At 49.0% G+C, this 19,598-nt stretch overlaps 1 protein-coding gene across 1 annotated transcript; it reads left to right on the top strand.

Annotated features, from left to right (window-relative positions):
- Window positions 1-1,782: 1,782 nt before the first annotated feature.
- On the top strand, window positions 1,783-13,770 carry GMFG (glia maturation factor gamma). The gene is made up of 7 exons (XM_087728420.1): window positions 1,783-1,993; window positions 3,179-3,275; window positions 4,405-4,454; window positions 9,764-9,813; window positions 11,920-12,002; window positions 13,203-13,276; window positions 13,618-13,770. Exons 1-7 carry the CDS (start codon window positions 1,787-1,789, stop codon window positions 13,687-13,689), a joined length of 633 nt encoding a protein of 210 aa, XP_087584546.1. The 5' UTR covers window positions 1,783-1,786; the 3' UTR covers window positions 13,690-13,770.
- The last annotated feature ends 5,828 nt before the right edge of the window (window positions 13,771-19,598 follow it).

Genomic DNA, 19,598 nt, shown 5'->3' with positions numbered 1-19,598 from the left:
TCGCCCATGAGGCCAATGTTGAGAAAAGACACAGACACGAGCTTTCTCGGGATGAGGCGACCCAGATTGGGGTCTGGGAGCCCCTTTTATTGAGATAGGACAAAGGCAGGAGGAGCAATCAGCATGTGATTTAAGACAGCCTGTCAAACTACAATTGCTAATCTACTGCTCAGGGAAGTTCTGTCTATATATGGTCAAATCCTGGGCGTCGTTGGGTAAGGCACATCTAGAGTGAACTATCAGGATGTTATGTCCTTTAGGAGTTTGTTTTTTCCTGTGTGGTTCAGCGTGGCTGCGCATGCCCTGTTATGCACTGGGCCATGGGTGACCGCCACACCTACACAAGGAGTTATATGACAACAGTTAATTAGGCGCGAAAGCAAAGAATATCATGTATAGTTCAATCCCCTCCCCTTGGCCCCCCAGTCCATAGTCCAATTCACCCAACTGTCAGGTGGGAGATATCTTCAAAAAACATCACCAGGGTGGAATGCCGGACAATTAACCTTGGCGGGAAACTCCCTTCCTCCACATGCGCAGTGAGATGGTCAGGTCAGCGTCTAGAATCTTCCTCCAGCACGTAATGATTCCCTTCCCAAATACCATGCCCCCCCTCCCCGTTTCAATGGCAGCTGAAGCAGCAGCAAGGCAGAGGCTGACACCCCTGTTGCGTGTGTTGTGATGTTGCTTCTTTCCCCCTCGAGGTGGCCCTGCGTATGTGGGGTTTGTAGGACTTCAGCTCATCTGTAGTTCCTCAACCCACCCAATCTGGGTTTGCCCCCCCCCCCATAGGAGGGATTTCCCCCAAGGAATTAGGGATCACTTGGCTGGCTTTTCATTCAGCATGCTTATTTATTTATTTATATACGTACACACACACACACACACACATTTACATGCTTCTCACCTCACCTATAAAGTGACTCCTAGGTTGTGGGAAACCAGCCAACTGTCTGGCAGTGTTTCTCAACCTTGGCAACTTGAAGATGTCTGGACTTCAACTCCCAGAATTCCCCAGCCAGCGAAAGGAAAACCAGAAAGTGCTTGAAAAAAAGCACCTTTGGGAGAGCCAACTGGTTTATTTGGATAACTTAAGTTTGAAGATGATTATATTTTAGCAACAGATACAGCAATTCCGATCTGTAGGTGATGTCCTTGTTATTTTTCAGCTGCTGGCTGCCTGTGATGTATGGATTCGACTGACTGAGGATTCTGGGAACTAAATGGTCTCCTGCTTGGGGGGGGGGGGGTTGGACTAGATGAGCTACAAGGTCCCTTCCAACTCTGTTAATCTGTTAAATCTTACTTTGAGTTAAAGGAACCTACTTGATTTGACCAAGGTCTGTTGGATCCCTCTTAAAAACCTCACACTTATTTCTGAGCACTCTTTTGCTCAGAAATATTTAAAAATAAGTATTTTTTCTTTAAAAACCTACAAAACAGCTGTATAACCTTGGCAACTTTAAGATGTGTGAATGCATGGCTGGCTGAGGAATTATGGGAGTTGAAGGCTACCGGTCATAAAATCGCCACTTTCCCAACCTTGCTCTACTAGGTCAAACCAATTTGCTGTCCCTCCGGCATCCTGGCTCGCTTGCTTGAGGGACTCACTTTGCTAAACTCCTATTTGAAATTGAGCTGAAGACTGCAGCCTAATTCCTAGCCTCCTTGCACCTATTCCTCCTCTGAAAAATACTCGCAAATACAGCAGCGTAAGCTCCCACCTTGTGGTCTGGGTGGCCCTTCCTCTTTTGCAAGTAAAAATGCAAAACTTTGGCGTTGCTCTATGCTCCACCCCATCATCGGCAATTACTTCCTCCCAATCTGTCTTTCCTTTGCATCTGTCTCTGTCTTTCCCTTTGCATCTGTCGGAGGGTGTCCCGAGCTGAAGAGCAACACATCCTGCACAACAGGGCAGAAAGCACCGAACTCGGAGCTGCAAGATTTCAACAGACGAGGAGAGACGACTGGAGATCCTCCGCAGGGCAGAATGGTTAGCTTAACCGATTCCTAATTCTGGGTGGGGCCCTTGCTTCCAATATTGGCTTAGCAGGTTTGGAAAAGTGGTCTTTTAAAACATTTATTCTATGGGTCCCTTTGCCCATCAGTCAGTTATTTTTTTCAGATCTGGGGGAGGTTTTGGAGGAACCGTTTCTTTGCCATCTCTCAAAATGAAGCTTCAAGAGAAACAGTTATGGCCCCAGTGGAAGCTCATGTTGACGGTTGGCAGAGACTCACTTCCTCTGCTGCGGTGTGCTGGATTGAAAGATCAGCATTTCAAAACAAGGGCGTTTTGGAATAAGGGAGTTTAAGTTATAACCAAGATGCAGAGCGTCTTGTGAAGATTTAAGCCTGTTTGGTCCCCGAAATGAAGACCCAGAAGCCCCTTTCCTCAGGTTTTCAAAAAGCAGCTGGAGAAATTTAATTTAGGCATAAAATGTCCTAGAAACTAGGGTGGCAGATGAGGTTAACTTGACCTCTGGTAACCTCGTGATTTGTAATCAGTTCAAAATATGTCTGTGTTCGTGAATGTTGCACCAATGATGTACGCAGGCAACATGGTTTCTGCTGCCAAAAATCTAACAGGTCAACATTACACTAGCGAAGTGACAGAGGAGAGAAAAGCTGTAACAAGTAGCCATATGCTGGTCTATGACTATTAATTAAGATTTGATGGATTGACTGTAGGCAAATGCCATTACACGGGGCACACGTGTTCAGAACGAGGACGCAGGCACCAAAACCCAGGTGAAAAAGATTTTGTGAATCTTTGGCGTTAACATCGTGGTTTTTAAAAAATGAGGAACTGCAAAAGCAGAAAGGCATTAGAAAAATATCGCCTAGTTGCGTATAATCCTGCAGTCTTGTGCAACCAGCTACCCCCCCCCCGCCCCTGCCCCATGCACCCATCTGGAAATTGGGAATTTTAGTACCAGTTTCAATTAAAGTTTATAGTTACTTCTAAACCTTCAGCTGTAGCAAAATAGACTACGGTTTTAAGAACGCAGGCCTCTTTGGCATATGTCACCTATATGAGTCTGAGATTTTTGAAAATATAGCCAGTCCTTTGCAGTATGTAATCAAAGAGGGAAGGAGACCCACGTGGCCTTCAGGAACATGAAATGAGACATGATAGACCTGAGTGGGGAAGAAATCCACCTTGCTCTTCCTTCTTTAGTCAGATTCCCTGGTTGTGTGTGATGTGGATCCGTCGCTGATCGAGAAACTAAAGAAATTTCGTTTCCAGAAGGAGACTAACAACACAGCTTTAATTAGTAAGTGAATTCCTATATGTGTTACAAGTTAGTTTTCGGTCAGTCACAGCTAGTCCTCGACTTACAACCGTTCATTTAATGACCAAAGTTACAACGGCACTGAAAAAAGGTGACCATTTTTCACACTTCACGACCATTGCAGCATCCCCCGTGGTCACGTGATCAAAATCCAGGCGCTTGGCAACTGCCATGTACTTATGACGGTTGCGGTGTCCTGTGGGCCACGTGATCCCCTTTTGCGACCTTCTGACAAGCCAAGTCAATGTGGGAGTGGGATTCACTTAACAACCGTGTGACTACCTTAACAACTGCAGTGATTCAATTAACAACAGTGGCGAGAGAAGTCGTAAAATGGGACAAAGCTCACTTAAGAAATGTTTCACTTAGCCGCATAAATTTTGGGCTCAACTGTCGTAAGTCGAGGACTACCTGCGTCAGGGCAAAAGTGTATGCCTGGCCCAAACTTTGCACAAATTGAACACTAAGCGGCACTTGTACCCTAATGCAGGGGAGCCTCCAACCGTGGGAACTTTTAAGACTTGTGGACTTCAACGCTGGCTGAGGAATTCTGGGAGCTGAAGTCCACAAGTCTTAAAAGTTGCCACGGTTGGAGGCCCCCTGCCCTAATGCATTTTAAGAATTTGTGCTTCCTCAGTGATTATGTGTGTGTGTGTGTGTGCGCGCTCTGTGCGTGCGTGTGTGTGTTTATGCCTTTCATGATTGTACATCTTTGTGGTTGTGTTTTTTTAACCGAAGAGGACAGCAGCCCCCTGCTTTGAAATGTTGTCAGCATTTCATGCCCCTTCTATTAAAGTGCCTTTGATGTTCATTGAACCTCTGCTGACAGCTGTATAGGCAATCTAACATCCGTGAATTTGTCATCACTTTGAATAAAGTGAAGGAGATATGAAAACAGCTCTTGGCTCTACTCCTGCTGACGGTAGATTGCTTCAGCGCTATTAAAAAATTCAGGGTTTCCAGCTTAGTGCTCTGTGCCCACTCTTGTCTAGCAGCCACGCTGGAAGATTTGAGAAGGGCAAGGAATGGGTGATAACGGAGACGGCGAGTTTTCTAGGAACCGGTGGAAGTGAAAAACTTGTTAATTGGTTTCTCCTCTCTCTGTCATCAGTGAAAGTTGACAAAGACAGACAACTGGTGATTCTGGAGGAGGAATTTCAGGTAGGCACAACATTTGTCTCATTTTTAAAACTAAAATGACTTCGGTATTCCTTTTAAAGAAGCCCACCCATATTTTGAATGTATTTAAATGCCTGTCCATAATGCCAATCTGTAAATTAAAGCAGCAGTTAGAAATAGAATGGAATAAAAATAGAAATAGAATTCTTTATTGGCCAAGTGTAATTGGACACACAAGGAATTCGTCTCACAGTGTACATATAAACAGGCAAATAATAGGTCATAATCATGGTTACAATCATTAATCAAATGATTTAGCCTTCAAACATATGTTGGTTGAAGAATCAGAGAATTGTCTTGGGGGGGGGGGGTTGCTGCTAAACACATTAGAAAGATCAATTAAACTGCAGAGATGATTCATGATACATATTAAACCAGGAATCTCTACCTTGGTGTTTGCTGGTTGGGGAATTCTGGGAGTTGAAGTCCACAAGTCTTAAAAGTTGCCAAGATTGGACACCCCTGCATTAAAGCAAGCCACAGAGGGTAGACAAAGCTACAGCTCTCCCAATCAACCAAAACTCCAGAATGTTCTCCTTTATATCAAATAAGGTGCAAATTTGCAGCATGAGAGCAGCTGCGTCTGATGAATAGTTCTCTAGCTGCTTAAGCGTAATTTCATATGCTAAAAACAAAAACTCAATTTTTTAAAGCTAGGAAAACATAGAAATGTGTATTTGGTTATAATCAGAGGAGGTTATAAAGGAACTTTGCCTTGGGGCGTAAAAATGAATTAGCTACATATGGATTAAGATAAATTACGAGCCGGCTCTTTTCCTTCCACCCAGTGGAAACTGGAAAGGTAGTAAGGCTGTCAGATCCTAAATCATATCCCAGATGGAATGCTTTTTCACCGAGGGCCCTGCAATCAACAATTCTTTTCATTATTCTTTCATTTGCACTCATTCTTTCACGTGTGTTTGTGTGTATGCAAGTACATTTATATATGTGCAGGAATACACATTCCATTCCTTTAGATGATTTAAGTTCCTCCGTAGTCTAACTTCCCACCCTGCGCTGTCACTGTTTGAATCTGACTGAAGGCAACATCATTTTTCCCCCCCTCCAAAAGCAACTCTTCCATTAAACAGTCCGGCTTCCTGGATGTAAATTTTGCTAGAAATTACTGGCCCGGACAAAAAGCAAATTGAATTTCAAATCAAATTTATTATCTCGGGGGAACAATGTGCTGATGGCATTGTTTGCCTTCCTATTTAATTCAGTATGTTTTACAATCTTCACGCATGTCAGCAAGATGTTCATGATTTGGTCTCTGGTTCACTGCTTTTTTTGCAACGCGCAAGGAGTCGGTGGGATTCTACGGGAAGCTTCATTTTCTCAGAATGCAAAATCATTTTAACGGCCCTGAGGGAATCCTGAAAGCAAAAAGCGGCGCTTAATAATATTAGAGGTAGGATGAGGCAGAAAATAGATGCTTCTAAATAGAATTAAACCACTTAGATTATTCAGAGAAAGCGCGGAGTCAAGAACAATTACTCCCATCTTGTGGGATCCAAATATTAATTGATCTTCTATCTTGAGATCAGCTCCTGTAATACAGGGAGTCCTCCACTTACGGTCACAATGGAGCCCAAACGTTTCGTTGCTAAGCAAGGGAGTTGTTAAGTGAGCTTTGCTCCGTTTTACGGCCTTCGTTGCCACAGATGTTAAGTGAATCACTTGCTCCTGTACTCGGGCTCCTATTCTTTTTTTTTTCCGTATTTTTTTTTATTGAAAGCTTTTTATTTCCATTTTCATTTTCATAACACGCACTCACATGTAAACTATACATAGCCTGTATCATATAGTATTAAATAATAATTACATCAGTTCCTCTTGTCAACAATGCCCAGAAAAGTAGAAACCCATTATAGCTCTTCTGCTCTCCATACACCTTTCTTCTACCACCCTCCAACTTTCTATCTTCCCTCCATCATCCTTTCCTACTCCCCCTTCCTTTCTCCTTCTCCTCTCTCTTCATTCCACTCCTCCTTATCCTCCTCATCTTCCCCCCTTACCCTCTCTCCTATCCTTCTCTTCCCATCTTCCTTCTCCCTTCTGTTTCCCACTCCTCCTCTCATTGGTGTATTTCCGCTTCAAGTCAATATGCTTAACATATCCTAGTTTTAAAGAAATAATAATAATAATAATAATAATAGTAATGAAAATATAAGAGAAAACAGTATACATGTAGAGTCAAATTACATTAAAATCTAACACGTCTCGTCAAACCTGATATATATCCCCCCCCCCCCCTCTGGGGCTCCTATTCTCAAGTTGTCAGATTCTGGGACAGTCTTGGGCTGCCCTCCTCAACCTCCCCTTCCAAGCCCCCCCCAAGGCCAATGGGCACAGAGTTTATGACAGCTCAGTCTGGGTGGAGAAGGGCCGTTGGGGGCACCTCTGGCTGCAGGGAACTCTCCCCTTGAGCTGATGGGTTTCAGGATGAGGACATGGGCAGGAACCCTGCTGCTGCTGATCTCTTTAATCAGAATAGAGCAGGAAGGGGCCTCGGAGGTCTTCTAGTCCAGCCCTCTGCTCCACCAGGAGACCCTATCCCATTTCCAGTCTCTTCTCAGTGATGAAGCCCCCACAACATCTGGAGGGAAGATCTTCCACTGGTTGATTGTCCTCACTGCCAGGAAGTTTCTCCATAGTTCTAAATTGCTTCTCTCCTTGATTAGTTTCCATCCATTCCTTCTTTTCCTCCCTTCGGGGGCTTTGGAGAATAATTTGAAACCCCCCCCCTCTTCTTTGTGGCAGCCTCTCAAATACTGGAATGCTGCTATTATCATGTCACCCCTCGCCTTTTTTTTATCTAGACCAGTGTTTCTCAACCTTGGCGACTTTAAGTCCTGTGGACTTCAACTCCCAGAATCCCCCTGGCTGGGGGATTCTGGGAGTTGAAGTCCACAGGACTTAAAGTCGCCAAGGTTGAGAAACACTGATCTAGACACTTTGAGCCCACTTTCTTTCATCGTAAGCAGCCACTTTTCGGCGCTTAGGCAGCTCGAACGCAGTCGAACAAATGAAGAAGAGAACTTTTGAGCCCCTTTTTCACGACTCCCGACGTAGAGCAGGCAGCCTTCCAAGACAGCGGCTCTCCGATTGGATGCAGGTCGAGTTTGCAGAGCGAGAAGCAGTCTCACCGTTGCTGCTGCTGCGGCTTCCTCCTCCCCCTGCGTCCCCCCCTCCCCTCCTCTCGAGTGCTGCAAGCAGCCATCAACATTTTATGGCCCATTTTATTCCACTATCTGGAGTGTCAAGAGGCTCCGCTGAGCCTTTACACAACGTTGGCATTTTGATGTGAGGCTCAGAATGATAACCGTCACCTGCCGAGACTTTTCCGCTGCTTTCGGTCTTTAGTCAGAGCAGCTCCGCTTGGTGGCTGGCTGAAGGTCTGCCCTTTGGGTCGGAAGAACTACTGGGCCCTACCTGCCATGGGGGGGGGGGTTAGTGCAAGAAGGGGGGGCTGTCTCTGTGCTAGTGTTTTCCAAAAAATAAGACCTACTCCGAAAGTAAGTCCTGGCTTGATGTTTACACATGCGCCCAATATAAGCCCTATCTCCCCCCCTCAATAATTAAGACCCCGCCTACTCCAGGGTGCACGGATAAAAATTAAGCTAGGGTGGGGATGGGGGGGTGGAGTTGCCCAACTATTTACCTTTGGAGAGTTGCAGCCAGGCCCCTCACACCCTGACACCTCATTTCTTCTGCGGCCAGCGAGGCCTTCCTGAAGCCCTTTGCAGACTATAACAATAGCAGTTAGACTTATATACTGCTTCCTAGGGCTTTCAGCCCTCTCTAAGCGGTTTACAGAGTCAGCATATTTCCCCCCCCCCCCACAGTCTGGGTCCTCATTTCACCCACCTCGGAAGGATGGAAGGCTGAGTCAACCCTGAGCCGGTGAGATTTGAACCGCCGAACTGCAGAACTGCAGTCAGCTGAAGTAGCCTGCAGTGCTGCATTTAACCACCGCGCCACCTCGGCTCTGGGTTGATCCTGACCTCTGTCACGGCTGCAGAGGCCTTGAGGAAAGCCTGGCCGGCCTTGCTGACCACAGGAGAAGACGTTCCTGAAGGCCTCGGACGGCAAAAGGGAGGCCGGGGGGCGACGCGTGCAAGTGAGGTGAGTCAGTGGATGACATCACCCGAAAATAAGACCTGGTGCCTTTTTTTGGTGGCAAATAAAATATAAGACAGGATCTTATTTTGGGGGAAACATGGGTAGAAACCAGGGGTGAAACATGGAGCAACAGGTAGCGGAAATTTTGAGTAGTTGGGAGAACCGGCAAATGCCACCTCTGGCTGGCCCTGGAATGGGGAGGGAATGGGGATTTTGCAGTATCCTTCCCCTGCCACACCCACCAAGCCACGCCCAGAAGCCACACAACACCCGCCACGCCCACAGAACCGGTGGTAAGGAAATTGAATTTCACCACTGCTGGAAACATAGAATCATAAGGCTGGATCTTGGAAGGGACCTTCTAGTACAACCCCCTGCTCAAGCAGAAGAGCTTTAAGACCTGTGGACTTCAACCCCCAGAATGCTTCAGCCGGCACAGCATTTCTCTGAAATGGTCTAGGGTTTCCTGCCTGAGCAGAGGAGGGTTGGGCTAGAAGACCTCCACGGCCCCTCCCAACACTGTTGCATGAAAACATTGCATGGCTTACATTTTGGAAATGCTTCCCTGCTTCCAACCCCAGAAGCCTCCCCCCCCCACCTCCTTCTTCCACACAGTCCCATCTAGGGGGTCAGCTGAGAAACCGGTTCCACCACAAAACCGCGGACGACAAAATCGCGCTCGACGAAAGCGCGCATTTGACGTCATCGCAGCGCGATGAAAACATCGCGCTGTGATCGAAAAATGAAAAAATAAAGCGAAAACCTTACCCTAACCCCCCCCCAAACCTAATCCTAAACCTAACCCTAAACCTAACCCTTAACCTAACCCTAAATCTAACCCTAAACCTAACCGTTAACGTAACGCTAAACCTAACGCTAACCCTTAACATAACGCTAAACGTAACCCTAACGCTCTAAACCTACCCCTACCCCTTAACATAACCCTAAACCTAAACCTAAACCTAACCCTTACCTTTATGTGAATCGGCTTGCTTTAATTTTAATTTTATTTCAATTTTTAATTTTTTTGTCGCGCTGTGATGACGTCACATGCGCGCTTTCGTCGAGTGCGATTTTGTCCTCCGCAGTTTTGACGGGTCACGGAGAAACCTCGTCCCCTATGTGTGCACGTCACGCCTCTTTTTCTCCTCTCTTCTCTTCCGCAGGACATTTCCCTGGAGCAGCTGAGCAGCGAGCTACCTGAGCGTCAGCCCCGATATCCTGAATCTACTTGGCATCTTCTGTGTATTTCGGCCCCTCCCTCCCTGTCCACACTTGGAAGTGGCTCTGTCTTGTTCTCCCTCACCTAAGGTGTCATTAATCCGTGGGATTTTGCTCCCAGGAGGTGGCAGAATCTGCAGGTTAATTAGCAGGCTCTTCTCCAAGGATAATCGCTACGAGGTTTAAAGGATAGTCGAGGGAGAAGGCCATTTCGGCGGACGGATATTGCCGCCTGTAGTTTCTCGGGAACATCTGGCTGACCACCACCACCCTCGAGAAAAGAGGGGGTATTAACTAAATAGACCTTTGATCTGAAATACTCCTTATTTAGCCTTCTGTTGCTCTTCTTCTTCAGTGAACAATTAGGGTAGTCTTTCTCAACCTTGGCGACTTTAAGTCCTGTGGACTTCAACTCCCAGAATCCCCCAGCCAGCGTATGCTGGCTGGGGGATTCTGGGAGTTGAAGTCCACAGGACTTAAAGTCGCCAAGGTTGAGAAACACTGAATTAGGGACTGTATATATCTGGATGACCACGAGCTGACAGCATGACAGGTAGCCGACTTACAATAATTCACTTAGTGACTGAGAAAAGTAACTTATACCCCTTTTTTTACATTTAGGATCAGGTGGCCCATCCCTGTGGCCACCTGATCAAAATGCAGACGCTTGGCAACAGGTTCATACTTACGACGGTCGCAACCCCCTGAGGGGGGTCACCTGATCCCCTTTTGCGACCGCCCGACAAGCAATGGGGAAGCCAGATTCACTTCACAAGTGTGTGACTAACTGCAAGGGATTCACTTAACAACTGTGGCCAGAAAGGCCGTAGAGTGGGGCAAAACTGACTTAATAGCCGGGCCCAATTGGGGCCGTAAGTCGAGGCCTCCCTCTGTGGCAGTTTTCTTTATTCCTGTGCTGCCGTCTTAATGGTCACCCAGGAGCTCCCTGCCCAGATCGGTTTGACCCGTGTTACTCACTGCTGGACATCAGGCGAACAGTGTTAGTTGTCCATCGTGTCCAAAAACATATAGCCACATAAGCGGGCGAACTCCCTTCCGCTATGCCTCGGCCATACATCCAAGCCAGCAGAACACGGGAGGGGGGTGGTGGACACAGCCTTGCCCAAGGCGGTGATGATGTCCATGTAACGAGGAGAGGATTAAAGCGTCCATAAAGAGGCAAATAGTTCAAAGGAGAAATGGATCCTTCACTCCTGAAGATTTTCACCAGCGGGAAGAGAGAGAAGGTTAGGCGGTAAGGGAACAAAACGTGTTTCCCACCAGGAAGCCAGTCAGGGTTATTCTGCAAATAGCAATAGCAGTTAGACTTATATACCGCTTCCTAGGGCTTTCAGCGCTCTCTAAGCGGTTTACAGAGTCAGTATATCGCCCCCAACAATCCGATAGATAGATAGATAGATAGATGATAGATAGATAGATAGATAGATAGATAGATAGATAGATAGATAGACAGACAGACAGACAGAGAGAGAGAGAGAGAGATAATGATAGATAGATAGATAGCAATAGCAATAGCAGTTAGACTTATATACCGCTTCATAGGGCTTTCAGCCCTCTCTAAGCGGTTTACAGAGTCAGCAAATTGCCCCCAACAATCCGATAGATAGATAGATAGATAGATGAGAGAGAGAGAGAGAGAGAGAGAGAGAGAGAGAGAGAGATAATGATAGATAGATAGATAGCAATAGCAATAGCAGTTAGACTTATATATACCGCTTCATAGGGCGTTCAGCCCTCTCTAAGCAGTTTACAGAGTCAGCATATTGCCCCCAACAACAATCCGGGGTCCTCATTTTACCCACCTCAGAAGGATGGAAGGCTGAGTCAACCCTGAGCCGGTGAGATTTGAACCGCCGAACTAGCAGTCAGCTAAAGTAGCCTGCAGTACTGCACTCTAACCATTGTGCCACCTCGGCTACAGGCCAGGTCAGATTGGTGAAGGGCTGCACACTTAAAAGGAAGCACCCCCCAAAAAGGACCCCTCAGAACGGAAGGATGAAACATTAGGCTTCCCAGAGCCCCTGTGGGTCCTCTGGGCTGGCTGTGAGATTCCCCGTTGTTTCCTTGACTCTGTCTCCACATTCATCGTCTACAGCTACAGATACACGCACGACGATGGGCGCATCTCTTACCCACTTTGCTTCATCTTCTCCAGTCCGGCGGGTAAGACCCAGTCCCCGTCTCAACCAGGGTACTTAAGGGGGGGGGGCGCTGGTTCATTTATTCATTCATTTTAGGAAATGTATATTGCCCGCCTGCTCACACATGGCGACTCACATGGTTTTTAATGGAGGTGGGCTTGGATCCCTCATGGCACGGGGTCTCCGAACTTGGGAACTTTTAAGACTTGTGGACTTCAACTCCCAGAATCCCCCAGCCAGCATAGAAATGATATAGGGCAGGGGTGTCCAAACTTGGGAACTTTAAGACTTGTGGACTTCGACTCCCAGAATCCCCCAGCCAGCATAGAAATGATATAGGGCAGGGGTGTCCAAACTTGGCAACTTTAAGACTTGTGGACTTCAACTCCCAGAATCCCCCAGCCAGCATAGAAATGATATAGGGCAGGGGTGTCCAAACTTGGGAACTTTAAGACTTGTGGACTTCAACTCCCAGAATTCCCCAGCCAGCATAGAAATGATATAGGGCAGGGGTGTCCAAACTTGGCAACTTTAAGACTTGTGGACTTCAACTCCCAGAATCCCCCAGCCAGCATAGAAATGATATAGGGCAGGGGTGTCCAAACTTGGGAACTTTAAGACTTGTGGACTTCAACTCCCAGAATCCCCCAGCCAGCATAGAAATGATATAGGGCAGGGGTGTCCAAACTTGGGGACTTTAAGACTTGTGGACTTCAACTCCCAGAATCCCCCAGCCAGCATAGAAATGATATAGGGCAGGGGTGTCCAAACTTGGGAACTTTAAGACTTGTGGACTTCAACTCCCAGAATTCCCCAGCCAGCATAGAAATGATATAGGGCAGGGGTGTCCAAACTTGGAAACTTTAAGACTTGTGGACTTCAACTCCCAGAATCCCCCAGCCAGCATAGCTGGCTGGGGAATTCTGGGAGTTGAAGTCCACAAGTCTTAAAGTCCCCAAGTTTGGACACCCCTGATAGAGGGTCTCCTGCTTGAGCCAGGGGTTGGACTGGAAGACCTCCAAGGTCCCTTCCAGCTCTATTCTGCTTGAGAGAATGCCGTGGTCCAGCGTCTGAGTGATTCAAGATTGTCCAATCTGAGTGTGGCAGGGGGGGTCTCTCCCTAGCTCAATCAATCCAATCTCCTTGAGTGCGCAAGGCCTTCTGACTCAGAGAATGAATGCTAATTGCAAATAAACCGTGCTTCCCTCTCCCTTCCACCCAGGGTGCAAGCCGGAGCAGCAGATGATGTACGCTGGGAGCAAAAACAGGCTGGTTCAGGCAGCTGAGCTCACAAAGGTATTTAATCCTGATATCATTAGTATTATTATTTTTATTTACTGTTTACCGTTCTGCCATTCCTTTTGACTCTTCTGGCTTGGGGGGGGGGGAATTCTTTTTTTTTAACCATCTCCTTTTTTTAACGGCTGCTGATCCATAGAATATTTTTATTCGCCTCGCTTTTTTTTCCCCCGCTGCCGATCGCTCCGCATTCTCGGTGAGTCTCGGTGTTGAGTTTATTTTCTCCTCCCTTGGATTTCAATTTTTGCCAAGCGTCCCATTTATATGTAGCGCGCGGCAGAGTCACATATCCCGCCTTGAATTATTAACGTGGGCGGCAATTCTCTTTCCCCCCCCAGGTCTTTGAGATCCGTTCCACAGAAGAGCTGACGGAACAGTGGCTCAAAGAGCGGCTGGCTTTTTTCCGTTAACCCCGGGGTCACTCGGAGAAGACCAAGTGCCCACTTAACCCCCAGCCTCTGCCAGAGCCTGCCCCTCCCCTCCCTCCCCCTCTCTCTCTCGAGACACCACATAGCAGAAGCTGCCTCTCCATCACCCGTTTTTGCCCCATCATCGTTTTGCTGGCAACCGAAATGTCTGAGAATAAAACTGGCTGATTCTACTTCTTCTTTGAACTTGTCGCCTTTGGGCCTCCCTGAAGTTTCCAAGACGTGCCCTTTTGGCTTGGCACTCTGCCAGAGAGGAAGGGTCTCCACCGCGCTGTCCGTTCTCCCTTGCAGTGCAGCCGTTCGCCACCCGAGGGCACCTTCTGCCCACTGGAGAGTTCGAGTTTCAAGTTTATTAGAATTTGTATGCCGCCCAAAGTTTATTAGAATTTGTATGCCGCCCACTCCCCTAGGGACTCTGGGCGGCTCACAACAGACAAGAAATGTTTAATTTTTAAAAAATAGAGATTAAAAAATAAAAATACAGTATTACAATTCATGTCACCCATTCCATCTAAACGGGGGCTGGATATCAATCAACAGCCAGAACAGCCAGGTCTTGACGGCTTGACGGAAGGCCGGGAGACTGGTAAGGGTCCGGAGAGGCAGAGTGGACACCCAGTCCTGCAATGGGGTGATGGGGGGGGGTGTCAAAGCCTTTTGATGGTGGGAGGGATAAGTGCAGTTTTTCAAAGCCTTCCAGGGTTGTATTTCTGTATTTATTTTCTGTATTTATTAATATTTGTATGCCGCCCTTTTCCCCAAGGGGACTCAGGGCGGCTCACAATTCAAGGGGAGGGGGAGACAAACCGAGTTACTTATAGGACAGTACATCATTAAAAGCACAACATTCATACAATTCGGGTACGGTGAAGGTCTTTAGCCCCAGGCCTGTCGGGACAGCCAGGTTTTAAGGGCTTTGCGGAAGGCCTGGAGGGTGGTGAGGGTTCGAATCTCCACGGGAAGTTCGTTCCATAGGGTCGGAGCAGCCACCGAGAAGGCTCTCCTCCGGGTAGTTGCCAGTCGACATTGACTGGCTGATGTAACTCGGAGGAGGCCTAATCTGTGGGATCTGATTGGTCGAGTGGAGGTAATTGGCAGTAGGCGGTCAATTCCAGGGTTGTGAGACACTCTTGGAATGAACTCCCCGCAGAGATTCGGACCCTCACCTCTCTCCAGGCCTTCCGAAAAGCCATTAAAACCTGGCTGTGTCGGCAGGCCTGGGGTCGATGAGCTCCCTTCCCCTCTCGATTGTGTGTGTGTCTGTTGGTTATTTTAAAGGCTTGTCTTTGTAGTTCTTCTGTTTCCCTTCCCCTCTTGGGTTTGTGAACCGCCCTGAGTCCCGTTGGGAATAGGGCAGCAAATAAATAAATAAATAAATAAATAAAACGAGACCTAAACCTAACTCCCCCCACTCTCTCGGCAGACGGCTCAGATTGAATTGAATTGAATTTATTGCACTTATATGCCGCCCTTTTCCCCAAAGGGGACTCAGGGCAGCTCACAATCCAAGTCAGGGAAGGGGATACAGATAAGGGATAAAAACAGACGAACAAAACAATACACAATTTAAAAGCACATAACAACCATACCATTCGAGGGGGGGGGGGGGCAAAAGCTCTTTGCCCTCGAAAGAGCCGCTCTGACAGGGAGAGGGTCGTCCCTGTGTGGCACTTAACGCAGGTGAGGTTGTGGTAGCTCAGGTGTGAACTGAAGGGCCCTGGGGGCTCTCTGAGACTGGTGGTTTTCTTGCAGACGCTTCATGACCCAACTAGGTAACGCGATCAATGAGAGAACAGGATGGGTTTGCAGAGGGAGGAGGAGGACTGTGGCATCCTTGTGCTCTCTGAGCTCGGTGGCTTTCTTGCAGATGTTAAAAGCCGCCAAGCTTGAGGGAGACTGGTTTGTAGAAATTAACCTTGGCGGCTGAGCTTAAATGTTCATATGTTCTGATGGAAAATCTATATGTTTCTTCCGAGATTTTGCAGACATTCTTGTCCTGTAGAGGGAAGTTGGGGGAAAATTGGAAAGTGAAAGGAAGTTTGAGAATGAAGACTTCACGCAGCATCCTTGGCTGCCGGGGGTTATTAAAGCCTAGCGGTTTGACTTCTTCCTCCAAAGGCTGGGAAATGCTGTGTTCTATACCAGTGCTTCTCAACCTTGGCAACTTGAAGATGTCCGGACTTCAACTCCCAGAATTCCCCAGCCAGCAAATGCTGGCTGGGGAATTCTGGGAGTTGAAGTCCAGACATCTTCAAGTTGCCAAGGTTGAGAAACACTGTCCTAACCACTGCTGGGGAATTCTGGGAGTTGAAGTCCAGACATCTTCAAGTTGCCAAGGTTGAGAAACACTGTCCTAACCACTGCTGGGGAATTCTGGGAGTTGAAGTCCAGACATCTTCAAGTTGCCAAGGTTGAGAAACACTGTCCTAACCACTGCTGGGGAATTCTGGGAGTTGAAGTCCGGACATCTTCAAGTTGCCAAGGTTGAGAAACACTGTTCTATACATCTACCATCCTTTTGACCTCTTCACTGAGGGAGGGGGAGATCCTCGGGGGGTCTGGGGGGGTCTCTCATCATTGCTTGATTTATCGAGACAGAGGGCATCGCTTTCAATCTGCCAGTTTCATCGGAGGAGCGGTTATTCCAACGGCCGGGCCTGGAAATCGGTTTGGCAGATTGGAAGGACAGAGAGGACCTGAGGTGCCCCCTCCCTCCCCGAAGGGCAGGATCTCAGATTGTTTTTTGGGGTGGGGGGTGTCCGCCTCCTGATTTCTCCCCCCCTCGCCCAGCTGAGAAGCTCTCCTGCCAAAGGGGGCCTGCAATGCTGGTGCCAGGCAGCAGGGGGCGCAGAGCAGTTGTCCTTGGATGTCAAGGAGGAGGGGGGGGGGCTGCGTACAGGCAGTCCTCAACTTACGACCGCAGTTGAGCCCAAAATTTCTGTGGCTAAGCGAGATATTTGTTACACGGGTTTTGCCCCGTTTTACGAACTTTCTTGGCCACCGTGGTTGAGTTGTATCACGGCAGTTGTTACGTTGTTAAGCGAATCCCTTGACTTTGCTCGTCCGAAGGTCGCAAAAGGGGGGAATCACATCACCCCCGTCATAAACTGCAACCGTCATAAACGATAGTCAGTTGCCGAGCGTCTGAATTTTGATCACGTGAGCCCGGAGATGGCGCAACGAACGGTAAGTACGGAAAATGGCCATAAGTCCCCTTTTTTCAGTGCTGTTGTAAATTTGAATGGTCGCTAAATGAATGGTTGTAAACCGAGGACTGCCTGTAGAGTATGTTGGTGGTGGCAGCGGCCACGATGATGGGTTTTTTTTTTTACTCTGGGGGAAGGATGATCTGCTTGCGACTGCAGGAGAATGGGACACGGCCGTTTCTGCCCAGAGGAGCCCCCTCTGCCACAGGGCAGGCTGAGCAACCTGGGGTCTTTGGCTGGGGGCCAGAGGGCCCCCCCCGGGCCCCCACACCCTTACACAGAGGCCCCAAACATTCTCCCCCCCCCCCACAGCCGATTCTGGGCCCTCCTGAAAAGGTGGAGGCTGCCAAAGGAGAAATCCAGGAGCAGATGAGGAATCAGTTCCTTACTCACCTCTGCCCTTTGGGCAACCTGGCGATGAGGCAAGAGGGATGCCCAGGCCAGGAGGGACATGCCAACTGCCCACCCTGATTCAAGTCCACCCCTCGTGGGAGACATTTCGGCTGAAGTCCTCCGTCTCCATCACTGGCTGGAAAAAAAACCCTGGCCAAATAATTCACCCAATTGGAGGCAGTCCTTGACTTACAACCCTCCCTCCCTCCTTCTCTCCCTCTCCCTCCCTCTTATCCCTGTCTCCTTCCCTCCCTCCCTCCTTCTCTCCCTCCTTCTCTACCACTCCCTCCCTCTTATCCCTGTCTCCTTCCTTCCCTCCTTCCCTCCCTCTTTCCAGACAAGGGCCAAGAGAGGCCATTCCTGGGATGCTGGTGGCCGGAGGAGAGCCTGGACATCAGCCGTCCTCATCAGGCTTCAGAAACCCCTGGGTGAAACCCGCTTCCCTCCCCACGTGTCCCCCTTCTCCCTCCCCCACCCCTCTCCCTTTCCTGATTCAAAGCCCTGGATGCCACGTCTCCATGGAAACCAGCCGGTTTTTGAGGATGGCCAGAGCCGCAGCACATGGCGTTCATCCTTCCCAATTGCCAGCCCTACATCGGAGGAACCGAGGGGACCCTTCCTTTTGTGGGGGGGCTCTCCCGCACAAACCCAGGCTAGGGATGCAGTCAGGAGTGGAGTGCAGGCCCCGTCCCTCAATTGCCCACCTTCCCATATCCCTCCTCGCCATCTCTCCCGTCACGTCCCAGGTGGGGCTCCCCTTCCCTTGGGCACTGCCCCCCCCCCAGCCCTGAGAGTCACAGCCCCACCCCCATCCAGAGCCTTGTGCTGAGTTTAGAGAGGAGAGAACTCTGCACGTGCTCTCCTGTCCTCACGGTCCCCGTTTTGCAAGCTGCCCTCGAGGGCCAGGGCGGACAGTTTAGGGAATAACGGTGGAGAGCTGCAACCTCGGTCTGGAGCTGGGTCTGCCCCAAGGCCTACTGTTCTTTGGAGGCCAGGAGGGAACGCCCCAAAGGCAGCATGGTGGGTCGAAGAGGGGCGGGGGGGGGGGGTTCGAAGATCCATCTGTGTTGTAAGGGCCCATCGAAACTTGCCCCCCAGTGGGCATCTTGCAAAGGTTTCAGCCTAAAGATGCTCCTCCTGCAGAGTTGAAGTTCACAGACCTTAAAGTTGCCAAGTTAAAGTTGGACGTCCCTGATCTAGAAGATTTATGCACAATCTGTGGGTTTATAATTTGTTTAAACTCTTTTGCATCACCTCCAAAAGATGCTGTTGTGAAGACACGGAATCCCCCTCATCGCTGCCTCCTTTGGGGATGTTGGGGGTCCAGAGAGCCACTATGACCAAAGCCCCCCCTTAATTTTAAGGGCTTTGAACCCCACTCGCTGCCACGCTCGTCTCTCTCTCTCTCTCTCCCTCCCTCCCTCCCTCCCTCCCTCCCTCCCTCTCTCCAAACACAACACCGATAATCTTGCCAAGGAGGGCTGCAAAATCCAGGGGCCTTTGGCTCCCCTTTCCGCGGGGTTTGCTGGGAGAGGGACGGTGTTCAGCAGATCCGGTGGCACAGCTTCCGTGGCAGCACAAGCGATGCGGTTATCTGGTGCTGGGGGGGGGGAAAGAAATAATAACGCCTGTGCTGCTTTCATCCGCCCATCCTGCACACTTAAAACTGAGGGAGCTTCTTCCTCCAAAGGAATTGTGCAAATGAGAATCACGACCATCGTATCATCACGCACAATACAGACACACATGATGCCCTCCCTCTATTTGGATGTCTGATTGATTGACTGAAGGTCTCTGTCCTTCTCTTGGGCTCCAGGTAACAGAATAACGGAAGGGACCTTGGAGGTCTTCTAGTCCAACCGCTGCTCTGGCAGGAGACTCTATGCCAGGGGTCCCCAACAACTCCCCCCCCCCGTGTGTGGGCGGGCTTGTTCGGAACCGGACTGCAGAAGTGGCGTGTGAGTGTGCGTGTCCCAGCAGCCCCCCTTGCACGAGCGGTGGGTGAGCACCCCCGCTGCTCGTTCAAATGGAGCTGTGCACGCTTGCCTGCCACTCACACAGAACCCTCCCCTTTCCCCCCCTCGCCAGTCTGCAGGGCTAAAAGGTTGCAGACCTCAGCCCTGAACCTTCCAGACAGATGGCTGCCCACCCTCTTCTTAACACCCTGCAGTGTTGGAGACCCACAACACAGCTTCACCGACTGAAGGACTCTGGGAGTTGAAGTCCACAAGTCTTCGAGTGGCCACGTTTGGAGACCCCTGCCCTGGAGGGAAGTCGTCTTAACGACCACCG

The sequence above is a fragment of the Thamnophis sirtalis genome, unplaced genomic scaffold (genome assembly GCF_051295495.1).
Source record: "Thamnophis sirtalis isolate CommonGarterSnake01/CBP01778 unplaced genomic scaffold, rThaSir2_p1.2 scaffold_13, whole genome shotgun sequence".
Classification (NCBI taxonomy): Eukaryota; Metazoa; Chordata; class Lepidosauria; order Squamata; family Natricidae; genus Thamnophis; species Thamnophis sirtalis.
Note: the sequence above shows the minus strand (reverse complement) of the source record. Positions and strands in the feature narration are given on the sequence as shown.

Bases quoted from the DNA above. Each gene is read 5' to 3' on its own strand.
- GMFG (XM_087728420.1), top strand. From the start codon at position 1,787: ATGCTCCACCCCATCATCGGCAATTACTTCCTCCCAATCTGTCTTTCC. The intron at 4,455-9,763 runs GTAGGCACAACA...TCTCTTCCGCAG, and splicing joins TTCTGGAGGAGGAATTTCAG to GACATTTCCCTGGAGCAGCT. The intron at 12,003-13,202 runs GTAAGACCCAGT...CCTTCCACCCAG, and splicing joins CATCTTCTCCAGTCCGGCGG to GGTGCAAGCCGGAGCAGCAG.